The 18,815-nt window shown below is 37.8% G+C and overlaps 2 protein-coding genes across 4 annotated transcripts in view; both read right to left on the bottom strand.

Moving 5' to 3' along the window:
- Positions 1–6,462: 6,462 nt before the first annotated feature.
- On the bottom strand, positions 6,463–7,860 carry LOC128034038 (uncharacterized). Its single transcript, XM_052622574.1, has 3 exons — positions 7,435–7,860; positions 6,954–7,404; positions 6,463–6,734 (listed from the first exon to the last, which is right to left on the bottom strand). Exons 1-3 carry the CDS (start codon positions 7,858–7,860, stop codon positions 6,463–6,465), a joined length of 1,149 nt encoding a protein of 382 aa, XP_052478534.1.
- A 290-nt stretch (positions 7,861–8,150) lies between these two features.
- Positions 8,151–18,815, bottom strand: part of LOC105775196 (disease resistance protein RPV1) — a 37,681-nt gene continuing 27,016 nt past the window's right edge. For 2 of the 3 annotated variants that reach the window (XM_052621613.1, XM_052621615.1), the window contains exons 4-7: positions 15,129–15,237; positions 14,790–14,941; positions 13,895–14,004; positions 13,340–13,663 (exon numbers count right to left, since the gene is read on the bottom strand). In XM_052621613.1, the coding sequence (XP_052477573.1) occupies positions 15,217–15,237 (21 nt within the window). In that variant the 3' untranslated portion in view covers positions 13,340–13,663; positions 13,895–14,004; positions 14,790–14,941; positions 15,129–15,216. Of the gene's footprint in view, positions 8,806–13,339; positions 13,664–13,894; positions 14,005–14,789; positions 14,942–15,128; positions 15,238–18,815 lie in introns of those variants that run through there. The other variant, XM_052621614.1, reaches the window with a different exon arrangement.

Below are 18,815 nucleotides of genomic sequence, written 5' to 3'. Positions count from 1 at the left end.
GAGGAAATAATTTTTTTTATAATTTTAATTTTTTCTATTTTAGATTTAGGACCAAATTAAGATAATATGTAAATGTTATGGGTTAAATTTTTTAATTATGACTAAACTGCAACATGTAAAATTTAAGGGTTAAATTTATTATTATACCAATTTTTAATTGCTACCTCACCCTTTGCTCAAACACTTAAAGACATTTAACCGGAATAGACCAAAAATAAAATAAACCTAATTAATTGGGTGACCATTTTGAAAGTTTAAAAGTTAAGAGACTAAAAAGAAACTTTAACATTGTTGAATGACTTGCAATATAGTTTACCAAAAACAATTTACTTAAATAGAATATAATATTAAAGAACTGTTTAGTACTTTTTGCATTTAAAAATTATTTATATTTTAATGCATTGTAAATTATAATTTATGTGTTGAGGAAAAATAGCTTCACATGCATGCATGACATGAGCTACTTTGATCGGCTTTTAGGCTCTGTTTAGAAGGGTGGAAATAAAATTAGAAAGATGAAAAATTGAAGGGGTAAAAAAAATAGAAAGATGTAAAATATAAATTTTATTTTTAGATGTGTACTTGTTATAGTCGAAAAATTAAAAGAAATAAAATAAAACATTAAAAATGTATAATTTTGAACTAACATTGATATTTATATCATTTTTCTATTGTAAATGATTGATTTTATACTTCAAACTTACATAGCAGTCACCATTTTCCAATGAAATTAAAGTTATGTTTTTTAGAACAATTTTCTAAAAAATTTCTGTAGCATGATACCTAACATTATAAGTATGTTTAACTTTTCTTCGGTAGGAGACTTCAAAGAAACCTAGCCAAGCAAAGCTTCCTTGGTATTTTTCCTACTTTTTGTACTCTCAATCACTAAACCCATTACTTTATTTGTCTAAACACCTTTTTCATGGCTGCTTCTTCTCATCAAATGGACCATTGACAATAGTCTGAAATGACATATTTTTATGTACTAATTACATATTTATTTTGAGTATAATCCTACTAATTTGAGCTATTTATGGTTTTTTATCTGGTAAGGATTAAACTGAAGGCAAAAGGAAATTTGGGGGCAAAAAGCGTGAATTTGAAGACAAAATAGGCCAGCATGCGAAATAGGAAAGCAGTGATGCCAAAAATACAAAGTGTGGAAGACTTGGGGCAATAATTCAAATAAGAGATTTATAAATATAAGAATCTATTTAAATTTGAATTTTACTAGGATTATTGTTAGGATTATTATTTAGATTTAATTTCAGCTTTTATCTTCATTTATCCTTTAGAGCTTAAATAAGAACAAACTAAATTTCCATATACTATAAATAGGGATGGAGTGACAAAATTTGACACTCATCTTTTTGTAAAAACTCCTTCTCCCTAAAGCTCTTAGCTTTTTGTTCCTTTTATTTTCAATAAAATTCAATTTTATTAAACTTATTTGTTTTTTCCGAAAAGCATGAGCCACTAAATTTATCTAGCCAAAAGTTGTTGAGATTTCCCAAAAAAGGTTCATGAGGCTTAGAATCCGCACTTAGCCTTCTCAACGAGTATTCATCGTTTCTCCGCATTATAGGACTAACGCTTCCGTCCATGTCCTTCCGAAAGTGATATTTTCATCTTGTGCAAAGGCGACCGCTTTGTATGTTTTGGGAAGGTTACATAGTCGGTTCGTTAGCTTACTGTGTCAGTGGTTGTCGAGCCCAAGAGACAAAATAGCATGGCATTTGCCATTGAGAAGTGATGATCTAGTGTAAGATTGTCCCACAAAAGTGACGGTTGGCCAGAGTCAGGTTCCTTTAAATCATAAGGCTAAAATCTGAGTGGAGCTGGTGGTCGTAGGCGTCCTCTTCCACTATAACTGGCTTATTCTGTCATTAGAATGATCACCTAAAAGCCTAGGATTGAACCCAAGAAAGATCAAGATAACTAGAGGCTGGAATCTATTAATCAAAGAATCTCTTTTCTCAATTCTGTTTCTCTTTACAATTTCGATTTCAATTATACAATTTCAACCCCTCCATATTTTTAATTCTTTTTTTTTGTTTTTTTCCAGGTACACCGCTTTTTTTTGGACACGACTGTGCTCGAGATCTCGAGGAACAAGAAGTTGTGCAAATATTGTCCCTGAGAATTTGACCCTACTTCCATGGCAGTCACCATTTTTCAATGAAATTAAAGTAATGTTTTATAGAACAATTTTCTAAAAAAATTCTTTAGCATCATACCTAACATTACAAGTATGTTTAACTTTTCTTCGGTAGTCACCGAGCAAAGATTCCTTAGTATTTTTGCTTCTTCCTTTTTTACTCTCAATCACTAAATCCATTACTTCATTTGTCTAAACACTCTTACCTTTTTCATGGCTGCTTCTTCTCATCAAATGGACCATCAAATTTTCTTAAGCTCAACATAGGCTTTTTAATGGCTGTTTCCTTTTCTTCTCTGGTCTTTTATTGGGTTTCTCTATGGGATCAACATAAGCTCACCAATTTATCTTGGATTTGTTTCTTTTAAATCACTTCACCAAGACTGAATTGCCAGAACCCAGAAAGGGCTTCAAAAAAATTAATTCAAATTTGTGTTGAACCATCATGAATAGAACCAATAAGGCAAGCTTGTTAACAACTTGCATTCTCTCAAAATAATAGTTCAAACACTTGTATGAGGTGCTTCATTTTCTATCATAGGCAATGCATAAGTTAAATGCAGCCTCCTTATAATCTTTGTATTTGTTAACCATATTCTTACTAGACAGAATCAAAACAAGATAACCTATATACTTCTTTTTTTGTCTAAAATTCTATTCCGTAACATCATTCACTTGTGATCTTTTCATAACCATTATCACCGGCGGCTTTAAGTTAGTATTCGTAGATAAATGTAAGTTTATCATAGTGGTGGCAATTTGTGACTTAATTATAAACTTTCGGATAGTTTAATTATTTAAAGGAAATTTTTTCAAATGGTTATGTGATTATTTTGTTACTTTTTAAATTAAATTATTAAAACATGAATTTACTAATAGTTTAGTAACCTTATCAAATACATTAGATTAATTGACAAAACACATGGTTTGATAATAATAATTAAAATACATTTGTAAAGATCTGCTTCTAATCTCAAAGTAAAGGACTTTCAATGGGACAAATATTGTGAAGAGAATAATCTATTTGTTAATATTTTCTGAAATAGAAATCAATCCAATTTTTTATTAGAGCAAATTAAACCATCAATAACATAAAATCTGAATATGTTTTTGTAAGGAAAAATGTAATAATCATTGAAGGAAAATTCAGTGAGTATAGAGATACCATATAATTAAATCTCAACTATCCTTTGATTGCTCAAAATTGAAGCCTATGACATGAATTGAGCACCAAATCTGTAAGCTTTTTTTATGAACTCTTAACTTGAAACCCCTCAACTTTTTTTGCTAATGCAATGAAATCTCCTAATTCCATAATTGAAATTTTCACTGCAATATTCAACAGCACTATCTCTGCAAATCCCCAATAGATAATATTGGAGCTAAGTGCAACAAACAGCAAGGTTCAACAGAAAGCTTGTCGAGCAAGAATCGAGACTTGCGACAGAAACAAAGCAGAAAAATGAAACAAATTTTAAGCAAAGCTAAAATAGAGAGCATATGGATGAAATCTTGCTTGAATTCATACAAAAACTGAAAATGGCATAAAGCCAATAAATAAACAAGCTTACAACTTGACAAAATAGTAGGTTAACCTAATCACAACCTACTACCACTAACAAACTTAGTTGGAATACAACTAAGTTACATTACATCAATTTAAAATACAAAACCTACTACCACTAACAAACTTAGTTGGAATACAACTAAGTTACATTACATCAACTTAAAATACAAAATAAAATAAAAAACATGTGATTGCTGCATGCTGACCATTGCTTCAACACTCCTCCTTGGTTTGCATGGAGCAAACACCTAGCTTCCTTCTTAGACATTTGAACCTTGTGACATTAAGGGCTTTAGTCAAAATGTCTGCAAGTTGATCCTCAGAATTACAGTGGATCAGCTTCACTTCCTAAGCTTGCTCCATTTCTCGAACAACATGCAACTTGATGTTGAAATGCTTTGTTCTTCCATGGAACCTTTGGATTTTTAGCAATTGCAAGCTATGATTGGTTGTCACAGAAGATCTCAGTAGCTTCCTTTTGATGCACATTCAAATCAACCAAGATTTTCCTTAGCCAAATGGCATGGTTGTGACACTTGCGGTGCCACATATTACGATTCAATGATGAGATTGAGCCACCAGGCTTTGCTTCTTCGAGCTCCAGCAAAACATGGCTGAACCAAGGTTGAAAGCATACCCTGGGGTGCTTTTCATGTCATCTATCGAGCCAGCCCAGTCACTATCAGTGTAGCCAACCAGCTTCAGATTTCCTTCCTTGCTGTACCTTAAACCATAGCTCAAAGTGCCTTTGACATATCTAAGCACTCTCTTAGTAGCTTGTAAATGCTTCTCATTGCAACAATGCAAGAACCTTGAGAGCAATCCTACAGCATACATTATGTCTGGTCTAGTGACAGTTAAATATAACAGACAACCAACTAGACTTCTGTAGGTTGTTTCACAAACATTCTCAAAATCACCTTGGCTCGATAGTTTTTCTCCAACAGCAACAGGTGTTTTAGTTGCTTTACTATTTTGCATGGAGAACTTGGTCAGAATCTTTGTGGCAAAGCTTCTCTGACTTAGAAATATCCAATTCTGTTCTTGAGTCACCTCCATTCCAAGGAAATAAGACATTTCTGCTAGATCAGACATTTCAAATACTTCCTGCATCTTGGTCTTGAAATCGACCAGTACTGCTTGATCTCCTCCTATCACCAGCAGGTCATCAACATACAGGGACACAATGAGCTGTGTTTGTGTCCCTTGCTTCTTGACATACAGATGTTGGCTCACTCTTGCTTGATCGAATCCCAAATTAGTCAAGTAGCCATCGATTACTGCATGCAGGCCCTTGGAGCTTGTTTTAAGCCATATAGGGCCTTCTTGGTTTATAGACCATATGCTCTCTTGACTATCTCAAACCCTTGTGGTTGTTCAACATAGATGTCTTCATCTAAGAAACCATTTAGAAAGGTTGATTTCACATCGAGTTGATGGATCATCCACTCGATTTGTCTTCTAAGGTAATCGATGTCGATGGTGTCTAGCTTTGCCCTTGGTGCAAAGGTCTCGGTAGTCCGAGCCATACCTCTGATTGAACCCTTTGACAACTAGCCTTGCTTTCAGTTTGTTCAAGGTACCATCAGCATTCTGCTTGGCTTTGTACACCCATTTCACCCCAATTATCTTCCTTTTGACTGGCCTTTCAACCAATTCCCAGGTCTGGTTCTTCTCAATCATGCTAATCTCCTCAGCCATTGCCTACTTCCACCCTTGCTGAGCTTCGGCCTCTCCAAAATTGCTTGGTTCAGCTATGGTTACATGAGCTCTTTCATAAATCTCAGTCAATGGTCTTGTTCCTCTAACTGGTTCATCATTAATGTCCATTTCAGGAACATTTTGATCTGGCTCAGCTTGATCTGCTGCAAGTCCTTCTGAAACTTCCTCAGGTTCATGTTTTTCCCAGTTCCAACATGACTTTTCATCAAATACCACATCCTTTCTGACTGACACTTTCTTTGTTGAAGGATTCAAGATCCTATAGCCCTTCTTAACAGTGCTGTAGCCCACCAAAACACTAGGTCGAGCCCTTTCAGACAATTTGTCCCTTTTGACAGCAGGTACATGTGCATAACAGATGCATCCAAAGACCTTCAGATGAGCCAGTGATGGCTTGAATCCAGACCAGGCTTCGAATGGAGTCTTCTGATCCAAGGCCTTGGTTGGAAGCCTATTTTAAACGTAGTTTGCAGTGTTAATTGCCTCTGCCCATAGTGCTTTAGGCAGATTCTTCTGAATCATCAAACACCTGGCCATATCCATCAAACTCCTATTCTTCCTTTCACTTACACCATTTTGCTGAGGTGTATATGTGTTGGTAAGTTGATGTTTGATGCCTGTCTTATCACAGAAGGCTTGGAACTAAGCTGAGGTGTACTCAGTCCCATTATCAGACCTTATGGTCTTGACTTGCAACTTTGTTTGATCTCGTGACGGTCATGAACTTCTAAAACACTGAGGCCACCTCTAATTTCTGTTTTAAGAAGTAAAGCCAACAATATCTTAAAAAATCATCAATGAACAGTATGAAGTACCTGTTTCCTTAATATTTCGATCCTCATAGGGCCACACACATCGGTGTGCACTAGTTGGAGTTTTCAGAGGCTCTCGGGCTTGATTAGAGAAATGGGAGTCTGGCCTGCTTTCCTAGCTGACACACTTCACACACATCATCATGGTCCACTGAGTTGATGAAGTTTTCAGCCAAGTCCTCTCTGACCATTCGAGCCACCTATCTGAAGTTGGCATGTCCCAGCCTTTGATGCCAAAGCTTGGATTCATCTGATGTGACTGTGTAGGCAATGTCTGACTCCCTGGTCCAGTCAACTACAAAGCTCTTATCAGCCATAGGAACTACCATAAGCTTGGATCCACTTGGATCACTGATTTGGCATTGGTTGTCTTTGAACACAATAGAATAACATTTCTCCAGCAACTGAGCTATGCTGAGCAGGTTTCTGTCAATTTCAGGCACCAAAAGCACATTTGAAATCACTTTGGCACCTGTGGGTGTGCATATCAGCACATCACCCTTGCCTTCAGCTTGAATAAAATGTCAATTTCCTATTTTGACTTTAGTTCTGTAGCTTCTATCTAAAGACTTGAAGATTGCAACATCAGGTGTCATGTGGTTGGTGCATCCACTGTCTACGAGCCAACCAAATGAGAACCTTTCCTGAGCAGCTGAGCATGACACAGCAAAGACTTGCTCCTATTCGTCACTGTCCTCCTTAGCTACTCGAGCATCAGCTTTCATCTGTTGAAACTGACTCTGCCTTGATTTGGCCTTGCTCTTGCAGACTCTCTCAACATGACCCTTCTTTTTACAATGCTGACATACAGCTTCTGGATTGAACCAATATTTTTCTTCTGGATGACCAACCCTTCTGCAGTGCTTGCAAGTCTGACCCTCTTTTCTTGCAGCATCAGTCCTTGGCTTGTCTCTCCAGGCCTTCTTGCCTTTGTAGGCAGTGTTTGTTCTTGCCTGAAAGGTACCTTCTTGATGCTCCTCCAGTCTGCTTGCTCTTCTTTGCTCTTGAGCATATAGAGCATTGATCAACTCTGTCAGGGAGATGGTGGACAGGTCCCTTGAGTCCTCGAGAGATGAGATTTTTGCCTCATACCTCTCGGGCAGAGTTACAATAACCTTCTCCACTATCCTAGCTTCCTTGAACTACTCTCCAAGGAGCATAATGCTATTAACCACAGCCATAATCCTGTCAGAGTACTGCTTGACAGTTTCTTCTTCCTTCATATTCAAATTCTCGAAATCTCTCCTCAGGTTCAGCAACTGTTGCTGCCTTGTCCTCTCTGTCTCTTGAAACTCCTCTTGCAACTTGTCCCAGGCCTGTTTTGGTGATTCACAGGCCATAATCCTTGTGAAAATCACATCTGATAATGAGTTCTGGATGCAAGACATGGCTTTGTGCCTCTTGGTCCTCTCATCAGCATGCTGCCTGATCTGAGCCATTGTTGGATTGGCTCTAAGTGGCTCTGGTTCAACATCAGAGTTGACCACCTCCCACAGATCGAAAGCCTGCAGGTAGGTCTTCATTTTGACCACCCATATGTGATAGCCTTCTCCATTGAAGACTTGATGTGCAGCTGGTGAAAAACTTGATGAAGCCATGGATTTGTATAACAGATCCCTTAAGAAATAGGCTCTAGATACCAATTATTGGAGCTAAGTGCAACAAACAGCAAGGTTCAACAGAAAACTTGCCGAGCAAGAATCGAGACTTGCGGCAGAAACAAAGTAGAAAAATGAAACAAATTTTAAGCAAAGCTAAAATAGAGAGCATATGAATGAAATCTTGCTTGAATTCATACAAAAACTAAAAATGGCATAAAGCCAATAAATAAACAAGCTTACAACTTGACAAAATAGTAGGTTAACCTAATCACAACCTACTACCACTAACAAACTTAGTTGGAATACAACTAATCAACTTAAAATACAAAACCTACTACCACTAACAAACTTAGTTGGAATACAACTAAGTTACATTACATCAACTTAAAATACAAAATAAAATAAAAAACATGTGATTGCTGCATGCTGACCATTGCTTCAACAGATAATGCCCTCAAAATCTCAGTTCTGTTGGAGATATGAACTAAGAAAGAAATGCGGAGAAGAAATGAGTATGATGGCAGTATGAAATTGATCAGCTAATATTTTCATTAATTTTTCAACAAGAAAAACATTATTATTTATAATAAGATTCCTTTCTTTGTACTCTACTAAAAACGTCTAAACATTATTATTTATAATAAGATTCCTTTCTTTGTACTCTACTAAAAACGTCTAATCTCCTAAACAACTGAGAAAACATAATTTGTACGCAAAGATTAACATGACAAAACTAGCATCTAAACATTTTTTCAAGGAGAAGTCAATTATCAATTGATCACTCGCATGACAGTTCACCATCCTTCTCATATTTTGACTGTGCGCCAAATGATTCATGTTTGGACTATCCGACATGTGTGTTCGCCATTTGGACTGTTTGCCCATGTGTGTTCGCCATTTACGCTATTTGCCATGTGTGCTAGCCATAGCATTGTTGGCCATCTGTTGAAGCAATGGTCAGCATGCAGCAATCACATGTTTTTATTTTATTTTGTATTTTAAGTTGATGTAATGTAACTTGGTTGTATTCCAACTAAGTTTGTTAGTGGTAGTAGGTTTTGTATTTTAAATTGATGTAATGTAACTTAGTTGTATTCCAACTAAGTTTGCTAGTGGTAGTAGGTTGTGATTAGGTTAACCTACTATTTTGTCAAGTTGTAAGCTTGTTTATTTATTGACTTTATGCCATTTTCAGTTTTTTAAAATGAATTCAAGCAAGATTTCATCCATATGCTCTCTATTTTAGCTTTGCTTAAAATTTGTTTCATTTTTCTACTTTGTTTCTGCCGCAAGTCTCGATTCTTGCTCGGCAAGCTTTCTTTTGAACCTTGCTGTTTGTTGCACTTAGCTCCAATAATTGGTATCTAGAGCCTATTTCTTAGGGGATCTGTTATACAAATCCATGGCTTCATCAAGTTTTTCACCAGCTGCACCTCAAGTCTTCAATGGAGAAGGCTATCACATATGGGTGGTCAAAATGAAGACCTACCTGCAGGCTTTCGATCTGTGGGAGGTGGTCAACTCTGATGTTGAACCAGAGCCACTTAGATCCAATCCAACAGTGGCTCAGATCAGGTAGCATGCTGATGAGAGGACCAAGAGGCACAAAGCCATGTCTTGCATCAAGAACTCAGTGTCAGATGTGATTTTCACAAGGATTATGGCATGTGAATCACCAAAACAGGCCTGGGACAAGTTGAAAGAGGAGTTTCAAGGATGAGAGGACAAGGCAAAGAACAGCTATTTAACTTGAGGAGAGATTTCGAGAATTTGAAGATGAAGGAAGAAGAAACTGTCAAGCAGTACTCTAACAGGATTATGGCTGTGGTTAACAGCATTAGGCTCCTTGGAGAGCAGTTCAAGGAAGCTAGGATAGTGGAGAAGGTTATTGGAACTCTACCCGAGAGGTATGAGGCAAAAATCTCATCTCTCGAGGACTCAAGGAACCTGTCTACCATCTCCCTGACAGAGTTGATCAATGCTCTATATGCTCAAGAGCAAAGAAGAGCAAGTAGACTGGAGGAGCATCAAGAAGGTGCCTTTCAGGCAAGAACAAACACTGCCTACAAAGGCAAGAAGGCCTGGAGAGACAAGCCAAAGACTGATGCTGCAAGAAAAGAGGATCAGACTTGCAAGCACTGCTGAAGGGCTGGTCATCCAGAAGAAAAATACTGGTTCAATCCAGAAGCTTTATGTCAGCATTGTAAAAAGAAGGGTCATGTTGAGAGAGTCTACAAGAGCAAGGCCAAATCAAGGTAGAGTTAGTTTCAATAGATGAAAGCTGAGGCTCGAGTAGCTAAGGAGGACAGTGACGAAGATGAGCAAGTCTTTGCTGTGTCAAGCTCACCGCCAGAAAGGTTCTCATCCTGTTGGCTCTTGACAAGGATGCACCAACCACATGACACCGATGTCGCAATCTTCAAGTCTTTAGACGAAGTCGCAGTAACTAAAGTCAAGATAGGAAATTGACATTTTATTCAAGCTGAAGGCAAGGGTGATGTGCTGATATGCACCCCCACAGGTGCCAAAGTGATTTCAAATGTGCTTTTGGTGCCTGAAATTGACAGAAACCTACTCAGCATAGCTCAGTTGCTGGAGAAAGGTTATTCTGTTGTGTTCAAAGACAACTAATGCCAAATCAGTGATCCAAGTGGATCCAATCTGATGGTAGTTCCTATGGCTGATAAGAGCTTTGTAGTTGAATGGACCAGGGAGTCAGACATTGCCTACACAGTCATATTAGATGAATCCAAGCTTTGGCATCAAAGGCTGGGACATCCCAACTTCAGATCGATGGCTCGAATGGTCAGAGAGGACTTGGCTGAAAACTTCATCAACTCAGTGGACCATGATGATGTGTGTGAAGTGTGTCAGCTAGGAAAGCAGGCTATACTCCCATTTCCCTCGAATCAAGCCTGGAGAGCCTCTGAAAAACTCCAACTAGTGGACACTGATGTGTGTGGCCCTATGAGGATCGAAATATTAAGTGGAAACAGTACTTCATAATCGCTCATTGATGATTTTTCAAGATATTGCTGGCTTTACTTCTTAAAATGTAAATCGAGGTGGCCTCAAGAGTTTTGGAAGTTCAAGACCGCCGAGATCAAACAAAGTTGCAAGTCAAGACCATAAGGTCTCGATAATGGGACCGAGTACACCTCTACCGCCCAAGCCTTCTGTGATAAGGCAGGCATCAAACATCAACTTACCAACACATATACACCTCAGCAAAATGGTGTAAGTGAAAGGAAGAATAGGAGTTTGATGGATATGGCCAGGTGCTTGATGATTCAGAAGAATCTGCCTAAAGCACTATGGGCAGAGGCAGTTAACACTGCAAACTAAATTCAAAATAGGCTTCCAACCAAGGCCTTAGATCAGAAGACTCCATTCGAAGCCTGGTTTGGATTCAAGCCATCACTGGCTCATCTGAAGGTCTTTGGATGCATCTGTTATGCACATGTACCTGCTGTCAAAAGGGACAAATTGTCTGAAAGGGCTCGACCTGGTGTTTTGGTGGGCTACAGCACTGTTAAGAAGGGCTATAGGATCTTGGATCCTTCAACAAAGAAAGTGTCAGTCAGTAGGGATGTGGTATTTGATGAAAAGTCATGTTGGAACTGGGAAAAACATGAACCTGAGGAAATTTCAGAAGGACTTGCAGCGGATCAAACTGAGCCAGATCAAAATGTTCCTGAAATGGACATTGATGATGAACCAGTTAGAGGAACAAGACCATTGGCTAAGATTTATGAAAGAGCTCATGTAGCCATAGCTGAACCAAGCAATTTTGAAGAGGCTGAAGCTCAACAAGGGTGGAAGCAAGCAATGGCTGAGGAGATTAGCATGATTGAGAGGAACCAAACCTAGGAATTGGTTGAAAGGCCAGTCAAAAGGAAGATAATTGGGGTGAAATGGGTGTACAAAGCCAAGCAGAATGCTGATGGTACCTTGAACAAACTGAAAGCAAGGCTAGTTGTCAAGGGGTTCAGTCAGAGGTATGGCCTGGACTACCTGGAGACCTTTGCACCAGTGGCTAGGCTAGACACCATCATATTACTGATTGCCTTAGCAGAACAGCTCGAGTGGAAGATCCATCAACTCGATGTGAAATCAGCCTTTCTGAATGGTTTCTTAGATGAAGACATCTATGTTGAACAACCACAAGGGTTTGAGATAGCTGGCATAGAGCATATGGTCTACAAACTGAAGAAGGCCCTATATGGTTTAAAACAGGCTCCAAGGGCTTGGTACAGTAGAATCGATGGCTACTTGACTAATTTGGGATTCGATCAAAGCAAGAGTGAGCCAACACTGTATGTCAAGAAGTAATGGACACAAACACAGCTCATTGTGTCCCTGTATGTTGATGACCTGCTGGTGACAGGAGGAGATCGAGCAGTGCTGGTCGATTTCAAGACCAAGATGCATGAAGTATTTGAAATGTCTGATCTAGAGGAAATGTCTTATTTCCTTGGAATGGAGGTGACTCGAGCACAGAATGGGATATTTCTAAGTCAGAGAAGCTTTGCCACAAAGATTCTGACCAAGTTCTTCATGCAAAATAGCAAAGCAACTAAAATACCTGTTGCTGTTGGAGAAAAACTATCGAGCCAAGGTGATTTTGAGAAGGTTTATGAAACAACCTACAAAAGTCTAATTGGTTGTCTATTATATTTAACTGTCACTAGACCAGACATAATGTATGCTGTAGGATTGCTCTCAAGGTTCTTGCATTGTTGCAATGAGAAGCATTTACAAGCTGTAAGAGAGTGCTTAGATATGTCAAAGGCACTTTGAGCTATGGTTTAAGGTACAGCAAGGAAGGAAATCTGAAGCTGGTTGGCTACACTGATAGTGACTGGGCTGGCTCGATAAATGACATGAAAATCACCTCAGGGTATGGTTTCAACCTTGGTTCAGCCATGTTTTGCTGGAGCTTGAAGAAGCAAAGTCTGGTGGTTTCAATCCATCGTCAAGGTAATATGTGGCAGCTGCAAGTGCTGTCAACCAAGCCATTTGGCTAAGGAAAATCTTGGCTGATTTGAATGTGCATCAAAAGGAAGCTACTGAGATCTTCTGTGACAACCAATCTGCAGTTGCAATTGCTAAAAATCTAGTGTTCCATGGAGGAACAAAGCATTTCAACATCAAGTTACATGTTGTTCGAGAAATGGAGCAAGCTCAGGAAGTGAAGCTGATCCACTGTAATTCTGAGGATCAACTTGCAGACATTTTGACTAAAGCCCTTAATGTCGCAAGGTTCGAATGTCTAAGAAGGAAGCTAGGTGTTTGCTCCATGCAAACCAAGGAGGAGTGTTGAAGCAATGGTCAGCATGCAGCAATCACATGTTTTTATTTTATTTTGTATTTTAAGTTGATGTAATGTAACTTAGTTGTATTCCAACTAAGTTTGTTAGTGGTAGTAGGTTGTGATTAGGTTAACCTACTATTTTGTCAAGTTGTAAGCTTCTTTATTTATTGGCTTTATGCCATTTTCAGTTTTTTAAAATGAATTCAAGCAAGATTTCATCCATATGCTCTCTATTTTAGCTTTGTTTAAAATTTGTTTCATTTTTCTGCTTTATTTCTGTCGCAAGTCTCGATTCTTTCTCGGTAAGCTTTCTGTTGAACCTTGCTGTTTGTTGCATTTAGCTCCAACACCATCTCACAACAAGTTCAAGCACAAAGTATAAAGCAAGCATTCAGTAGAAGAAATTAAAAGCTTACTTGTTCCTCATCTTTTGTGTAGTTAAAGCTCCAACTATAATGGCCTTTCCAAGGATGTGCTATTAATTCCCTATGAATTAAAACCAATCCACAGCTAGTCAGTATGAACCTTAAATATCTTAATATCTCCTCACTACAATGCTCAAACAACTTGAGAGCAGTTACATACAAAGAAATTTGAGCCCAAATTGATAAGAAAAGAAAATATTAAGTTGCAGCAGGTTGAATAGAAGGAAGAAGGCAAATCAGTTCGAACACAGGTATAAAGCAAGCATTAAGTAAAACAAATTGAAGCTCTTACAGCTTGCTTCTTCCTCCTTGTATGGCTAAAACTCCAATTCAGCAGTGGCATTATTCAAGGTCTAAAGATCTTCATTCCCTATTGTCTCTATCTTTTGTTATCTTCATTCCCTTCATAGAATCAAATTTAGAATGTCAAAGCTTAATCTATAAAATCACATGCACCATGGCCTCTATGTCCAACGGGTCTACCATGCAGGTGTGAAATGTTCTCTGGGTTTGTTTTGAAAATAAAAGTTAAATTTCAATAATTAATATTTTTTGAATGGTTCAATAATTATTTTTTAATCACTATTATTAAATGTGTTTATTTATTTAATGTAAATATTTTTGTATTTAGCTAATTTTTTTATTTTTTAAAATTAATATAGTTTTAAATTTGTATATTATTTAAAAACTAATTCCAAATTAAATACATAAAATATGAAACTAAAATATGACATTAGAAACTAGTAAAATATGAGATATGTACGATGTTAAAATGAAAATAAATTTAATTAAATTGTGAGTAAAATGAAATTTAAAGTATAATAAAATTAAAATTTATAAAAAGTATTAAAATAAAACTTTGAGTGATAAATTTAGGAATTTTTAATGCAATTGTTATGGTTTCAAATCCTACCATATGCATGCTTTTTATTTTTTAAAATATAAAACTATGATAACATCGAATAATTTAATTTATTTTAAATACGAAAGGATATTTAGTAATTTTCTTAATTAAATTAATGCCCAATAGACTGATAACACCAATCTAATCAGGGGTTTTAATAACTGAACCTAAATTGATATGTAGTCTAATTATCATTGTAAAAAAGAAGCCCCAACTTCTAAAGCTGAATAGAATGGTGTGAGCTCTGCCTTCATTATAGATCTCATTGACCAAAGTGACTGACCTGTAGTTCCTCAGCCTATGCTCATCCCTGACGACCCTAAAGCTCAATGCACGCTTCACGTAGTCAAAATTATCGATCCTTCTGGTACTCGTTGAATCTGGAAGACTCGAAACGAAGGTGACTTCCCCAACGCTCCCCACACTTTCCATAGCCTGCGCTCATGTTGTGGCTCTTGGTTAATTGATCTGATAATCAAAATCTAAGAAAATAAAATATTAAGTTGCACCATGATGAATAGAATGAAGAAGGCAAATCTGTTGACAACTTGCGTTGTCTCAAAATCTCAGTTTAAACACTTGTATAAAGCAAGAATTCAGTAAACAAGGTTAAAGTTCTTACAGCTTAATTGTTCCTCCTTGTATGGCTAAAACTCCAATCAGCCAGTGGCATCATTAAAGGTCCAAAGATTTGTCACTCACTATTGTCTCTATTCTGTCATCTTCATTCCCTTCATAGAATCAAATTTAGAACGTCAAACCTTAATCTCTAGGTTATGGCTAACTTATACTACAAAAACTACAGATGAAATAAAGCTCACTTATGCAACTGAAGAATTAGGTTTAGTGCTTAAGTGTGCCTAGGACTTTTATGTTGTGGGGGTGATGTTGGGTTCTTCATCCATATAAGATACATGTACACCACATTTCTCCACCTTTATATATTCGTCTTCAATTTTTTCTCCTTCATTGTAAACTGAATTTTGAATGTTGAATTCAAATGAAGCCTCCTCATAATCCTCGTCTTTTATAACCATATCCTCTTTAAACAGAATCAGCACATGATCACCTGTACACCGCTCCGTCTAATCCTCTATAAAGGAACACCAGTCACTTATGAACTTCTCATTAACACCAACACTGCGGTTGTCAATTGGTATTTGCAGATAAATCTAAGAGATTCATGGCGGTAGCAGCGGGTGAAATCCGCCACAATGCAGATGGAAAAGGCCAAGAATCTACTCCCACTGGACCCGTTTGGGGCTATCTTCAAAACTAATGAAGAACTCATGCTCTGATACTCAAACTTATTTGCCAAAATTTTGCTTCCTGGGAAACAACAAAATAATTCGATTCGTTTACAAGCATCTTCCCATGTCAATCTAACTTTCTCTGCTAGGTATCCAATTTTGAGCATGGCATTCGCCTCAATGTTATCAATTGAATCTTGATTCAAGCTTGTTGAAACAATGGTCAGCATGCAGCAATCATGTTTTTTTTGTTTTATTTTTTATTTAAAGTTGATGTAATATAACTTAGTTGTATTTCAACTAAGTTTGTTAGTGGTAGTAGGTTGTGATTTATTTAAAGTTGATGTAATGTCACTTAGTTGTATTCTAACTAAGTTTGTTAGTGGTAGTAGGTTGTGATTTATTTAAAGTTGATGTAATGTCACTTAGTTGTATTCCAACTAAGTTTGTTAGTGGTAGTAGGTTGTGATTAGGTTAACCTACTATTTTGTCAAGTTGTAAGCTTGTTTATATATTGGCTTTATGCCATTTCAGATAATGAATGAATTCAATCAAGATTTCATCCATATGCTCTCTATTTTAGCTTTGCTTAAAATTTGTTTCATTTTTCTACTTTGTTTCTGCCGCAAGTCTCGATTCTTGCTCGGCAAGCTTTCTATTGAACCTTGCTGTTTGTTGGACTTAGCTCCAACAATTGGTATCTAGAGCCTATTTCTTAAGGGATCTGTTATACAAATCCACGGCTTCATCAAGTTTTTCACCAACTACACCTGAAGTCTTCAATGGAGAAGGCTATCACATATGGGTGGTCAAAATGAAGACCTACCTGCAGGCTTTCGATCTGTGGGAGGTGGTCAACTCTGATGTTGAACCAGAGCCACTTAGAACCAATCCAACAGTGGCTCAAATCAGGCAGCATGCTGATGAGAGGACCAAGAGGCACAAAGCCATGTCTTGCATCCAAAACTCAGTGTCAGATGTGATTTTCACAAGGATTATGGCCTGTGAATCACCAAAATAGGCCTGGGACAAGTTGAAAGAGGAATTTCAAGGGACTGAGAGAACAAGGCAACAACAGCTGCTCAACTTGAGAAGGGATTTTGAAAATCTCAAAATGAAAGAGGAAGAAACAGTCAAGCAGTATTCAGATCGATTCATGGCTGTTGTAAACAGCATAAGGCTTATTGGAGAGAAATTCAGTGAAGCTAGAATAGTAGAGAAAGTCATGTCCACTTTACCAGAGAGGTATGAAGCAAAGGTGTCATCTCTCGAAGATTCAAGGGACTTGACAACTATCTCCTTAACTGAGCTAATCAATGCCTTGTATGCACAAGAGCAAAGAAGAGCCAGTAGACAAGAGGAGCACCGGGAAGGGGTTTTTCAAGTAAAAAAAAAAGAAGCCTCGAGCTTCAATGCTCATAAAGGCAAAAAGATCTGGAAAAATAGGCCTAAGCCTGATGCTGCTAAAAGCAGTGATCAACCTTGCAGACATTGCAAAAGGGTTGGTCATCCAGAAGATAGATGCTGGTTTAGACCAGATGCAGTATGCCAACACTGCAAGAAAAAGGGCCATATTGAGAAGGTTTGCAAGAACAGAAGCAAACCAAGACAGAACCAGTTTCAGCATCAAAAGGCAGAAGCTCGAGTGGCTGAAAAAAGTAATGATCAAGAAGAACAAGTTTTTGCTGTGTCATGTGCAGCAAACCAAAAGAAGGGGTCAAAGGACTGGCTTCTAGACAGTGGTTGCACAAACCACATGTCACCAGATGCAACTATATTCAAGACCTTGGACAGAACCTGCAAAACCAAGGTGAAAATTGGAAATGGTCAGTTTATTGATGCTGAAGGAAGAGGAGATGTGCTGATCTATACTCCAACAGGGGCCAAAATCATTTCAAATATACTTTTGGTACCTGAAATTGATAGGAACCTTCTCAGTATAACTCAACTACTTGAGAAAGGTTACTCAGTTGTGTTCAAGGAGAAAGAATGCCAAATTTTTGATCCAAGTGGATCAAACCTCATAACAGTCACCATGACTGATAAATATTTTTAACTAGACTGGCCAAATGACTTGCATTCAGCTTGCATAGCCTCCACTGATGACTCTAGACTCTGGCACCAGAGGCTTGGACATGCAAACTACAAGTCCATAGCTCGGATGGCCAATGAAGGGCTTGCTGAAAACTTCATCGATTCAGTAAAGAATGATGAGCTTTGTGAAATATGTCAACAAGGAAAATTGGCAAGATTGCCATTTCCTACAAGCACAGCATGGAGAGCATTAGAGAAGCTGCAGCTTGTGCACACTGATGTGTGTGGACCAATGAAGACTGAGTCTCTCAAAGGAAGCAGGTACTTTATTCTCTTTATTGATGACTTTACAAGATACTGCTGGATTTATTTTCTAAAGCAGAAATCAGAAGTTGCATCTGTGTTCTTGAAGTATAAAACTACTGTTGAAACTGAGTCTGGTTGCAAACTTAGAGCACTGAGGTCAGATAATGGAATTGAGTACACTTCATCTCAGTTCCAAGCCTACTGTGAAGAAGCAGGCATTAAACACCAGCTGACCAATGTGTATACACCCTAACAGAATGGGGTCAGTGAAAGGAAAAACAGACGCTTGATGAACATGGCAAGATGTCTTCTGTTTGAGAAGAATTTGCCCAAAACATTGTGGGCTGAAGCTGTTAACACAGCAGTTTACCTCTAAAACAGGCTCCCAACCAAGGCTCTGGCTGAGAAGACTCCATTTGAAGCCTGGTTTGGGTTTAAGCCATCACTGGCTCATCTCAGAACTTTTGGTTGTCTGTGCTACACACAAGTACCAGCTGCAAAGAGAAGTAAGCTAGATAAAAGGGCTCAATCAAGGATCCTAATTGGCTATAGCATGGTTAAAAAAGGTTATAGAATTCTAGAACCTGGTACAAACAAGATCCTAGTGAGCAGGGATGTTGTGTTCAATGAAAAAGGATGCTGAAATTGGGAGAAGGCTGAACCAGAGGCAGTGGCTGAAGACCTGGCATTGGATCAAGCTGAAAATGATCAAAACACAT

The sequence above is a fragment of the Gossypium raimondii genome, chromosome 10 (genome assembly GCF_025698545.1).
Source record: "Gossypium raimondii isolate GPD5lz chromosome 10, ASM2569854v1, whole genome shotgun sequence".
NCBI classification, from domain to species: domain Eukaryota; kingdom Viridiplantae; phylum Streptophyta; class Magnoliopsida; order Malvales; family Malvaceae; genus Gossypium; species Gossypium raimondii.
This window is presented reverse-complemented; position numbering and strand designations above follow the sequence as displayed.

What these genes read in the sequence shown, in the direction of transcription:
- LOC128034038 (XM_052622574.1), bottom strand. Translation starts at nt 7,860, where the DNA reads ATGGCTTCATCAAGTTTTTCACCAGCTGCACATCAAGTCTTCAATGGA. An exon ending in CTGACAGGATTATGGCTGTG is followed by an intron (nt 7,405 to 7,434) that starts GTTAATAGCATT and finishes CTTGGAGAGTAG; the next exon opens with TTCAAGGAAGCTAGGATAGT. An exon ending in TCGAGTAGCTAAGGAGGACA is followed by an intron (nt 6,735 to 6,953) that starts GTGACGAATAGG and finishes GCACACCCACAG; the next exon opens with GTGCCAAAGTGATTTCAAAT.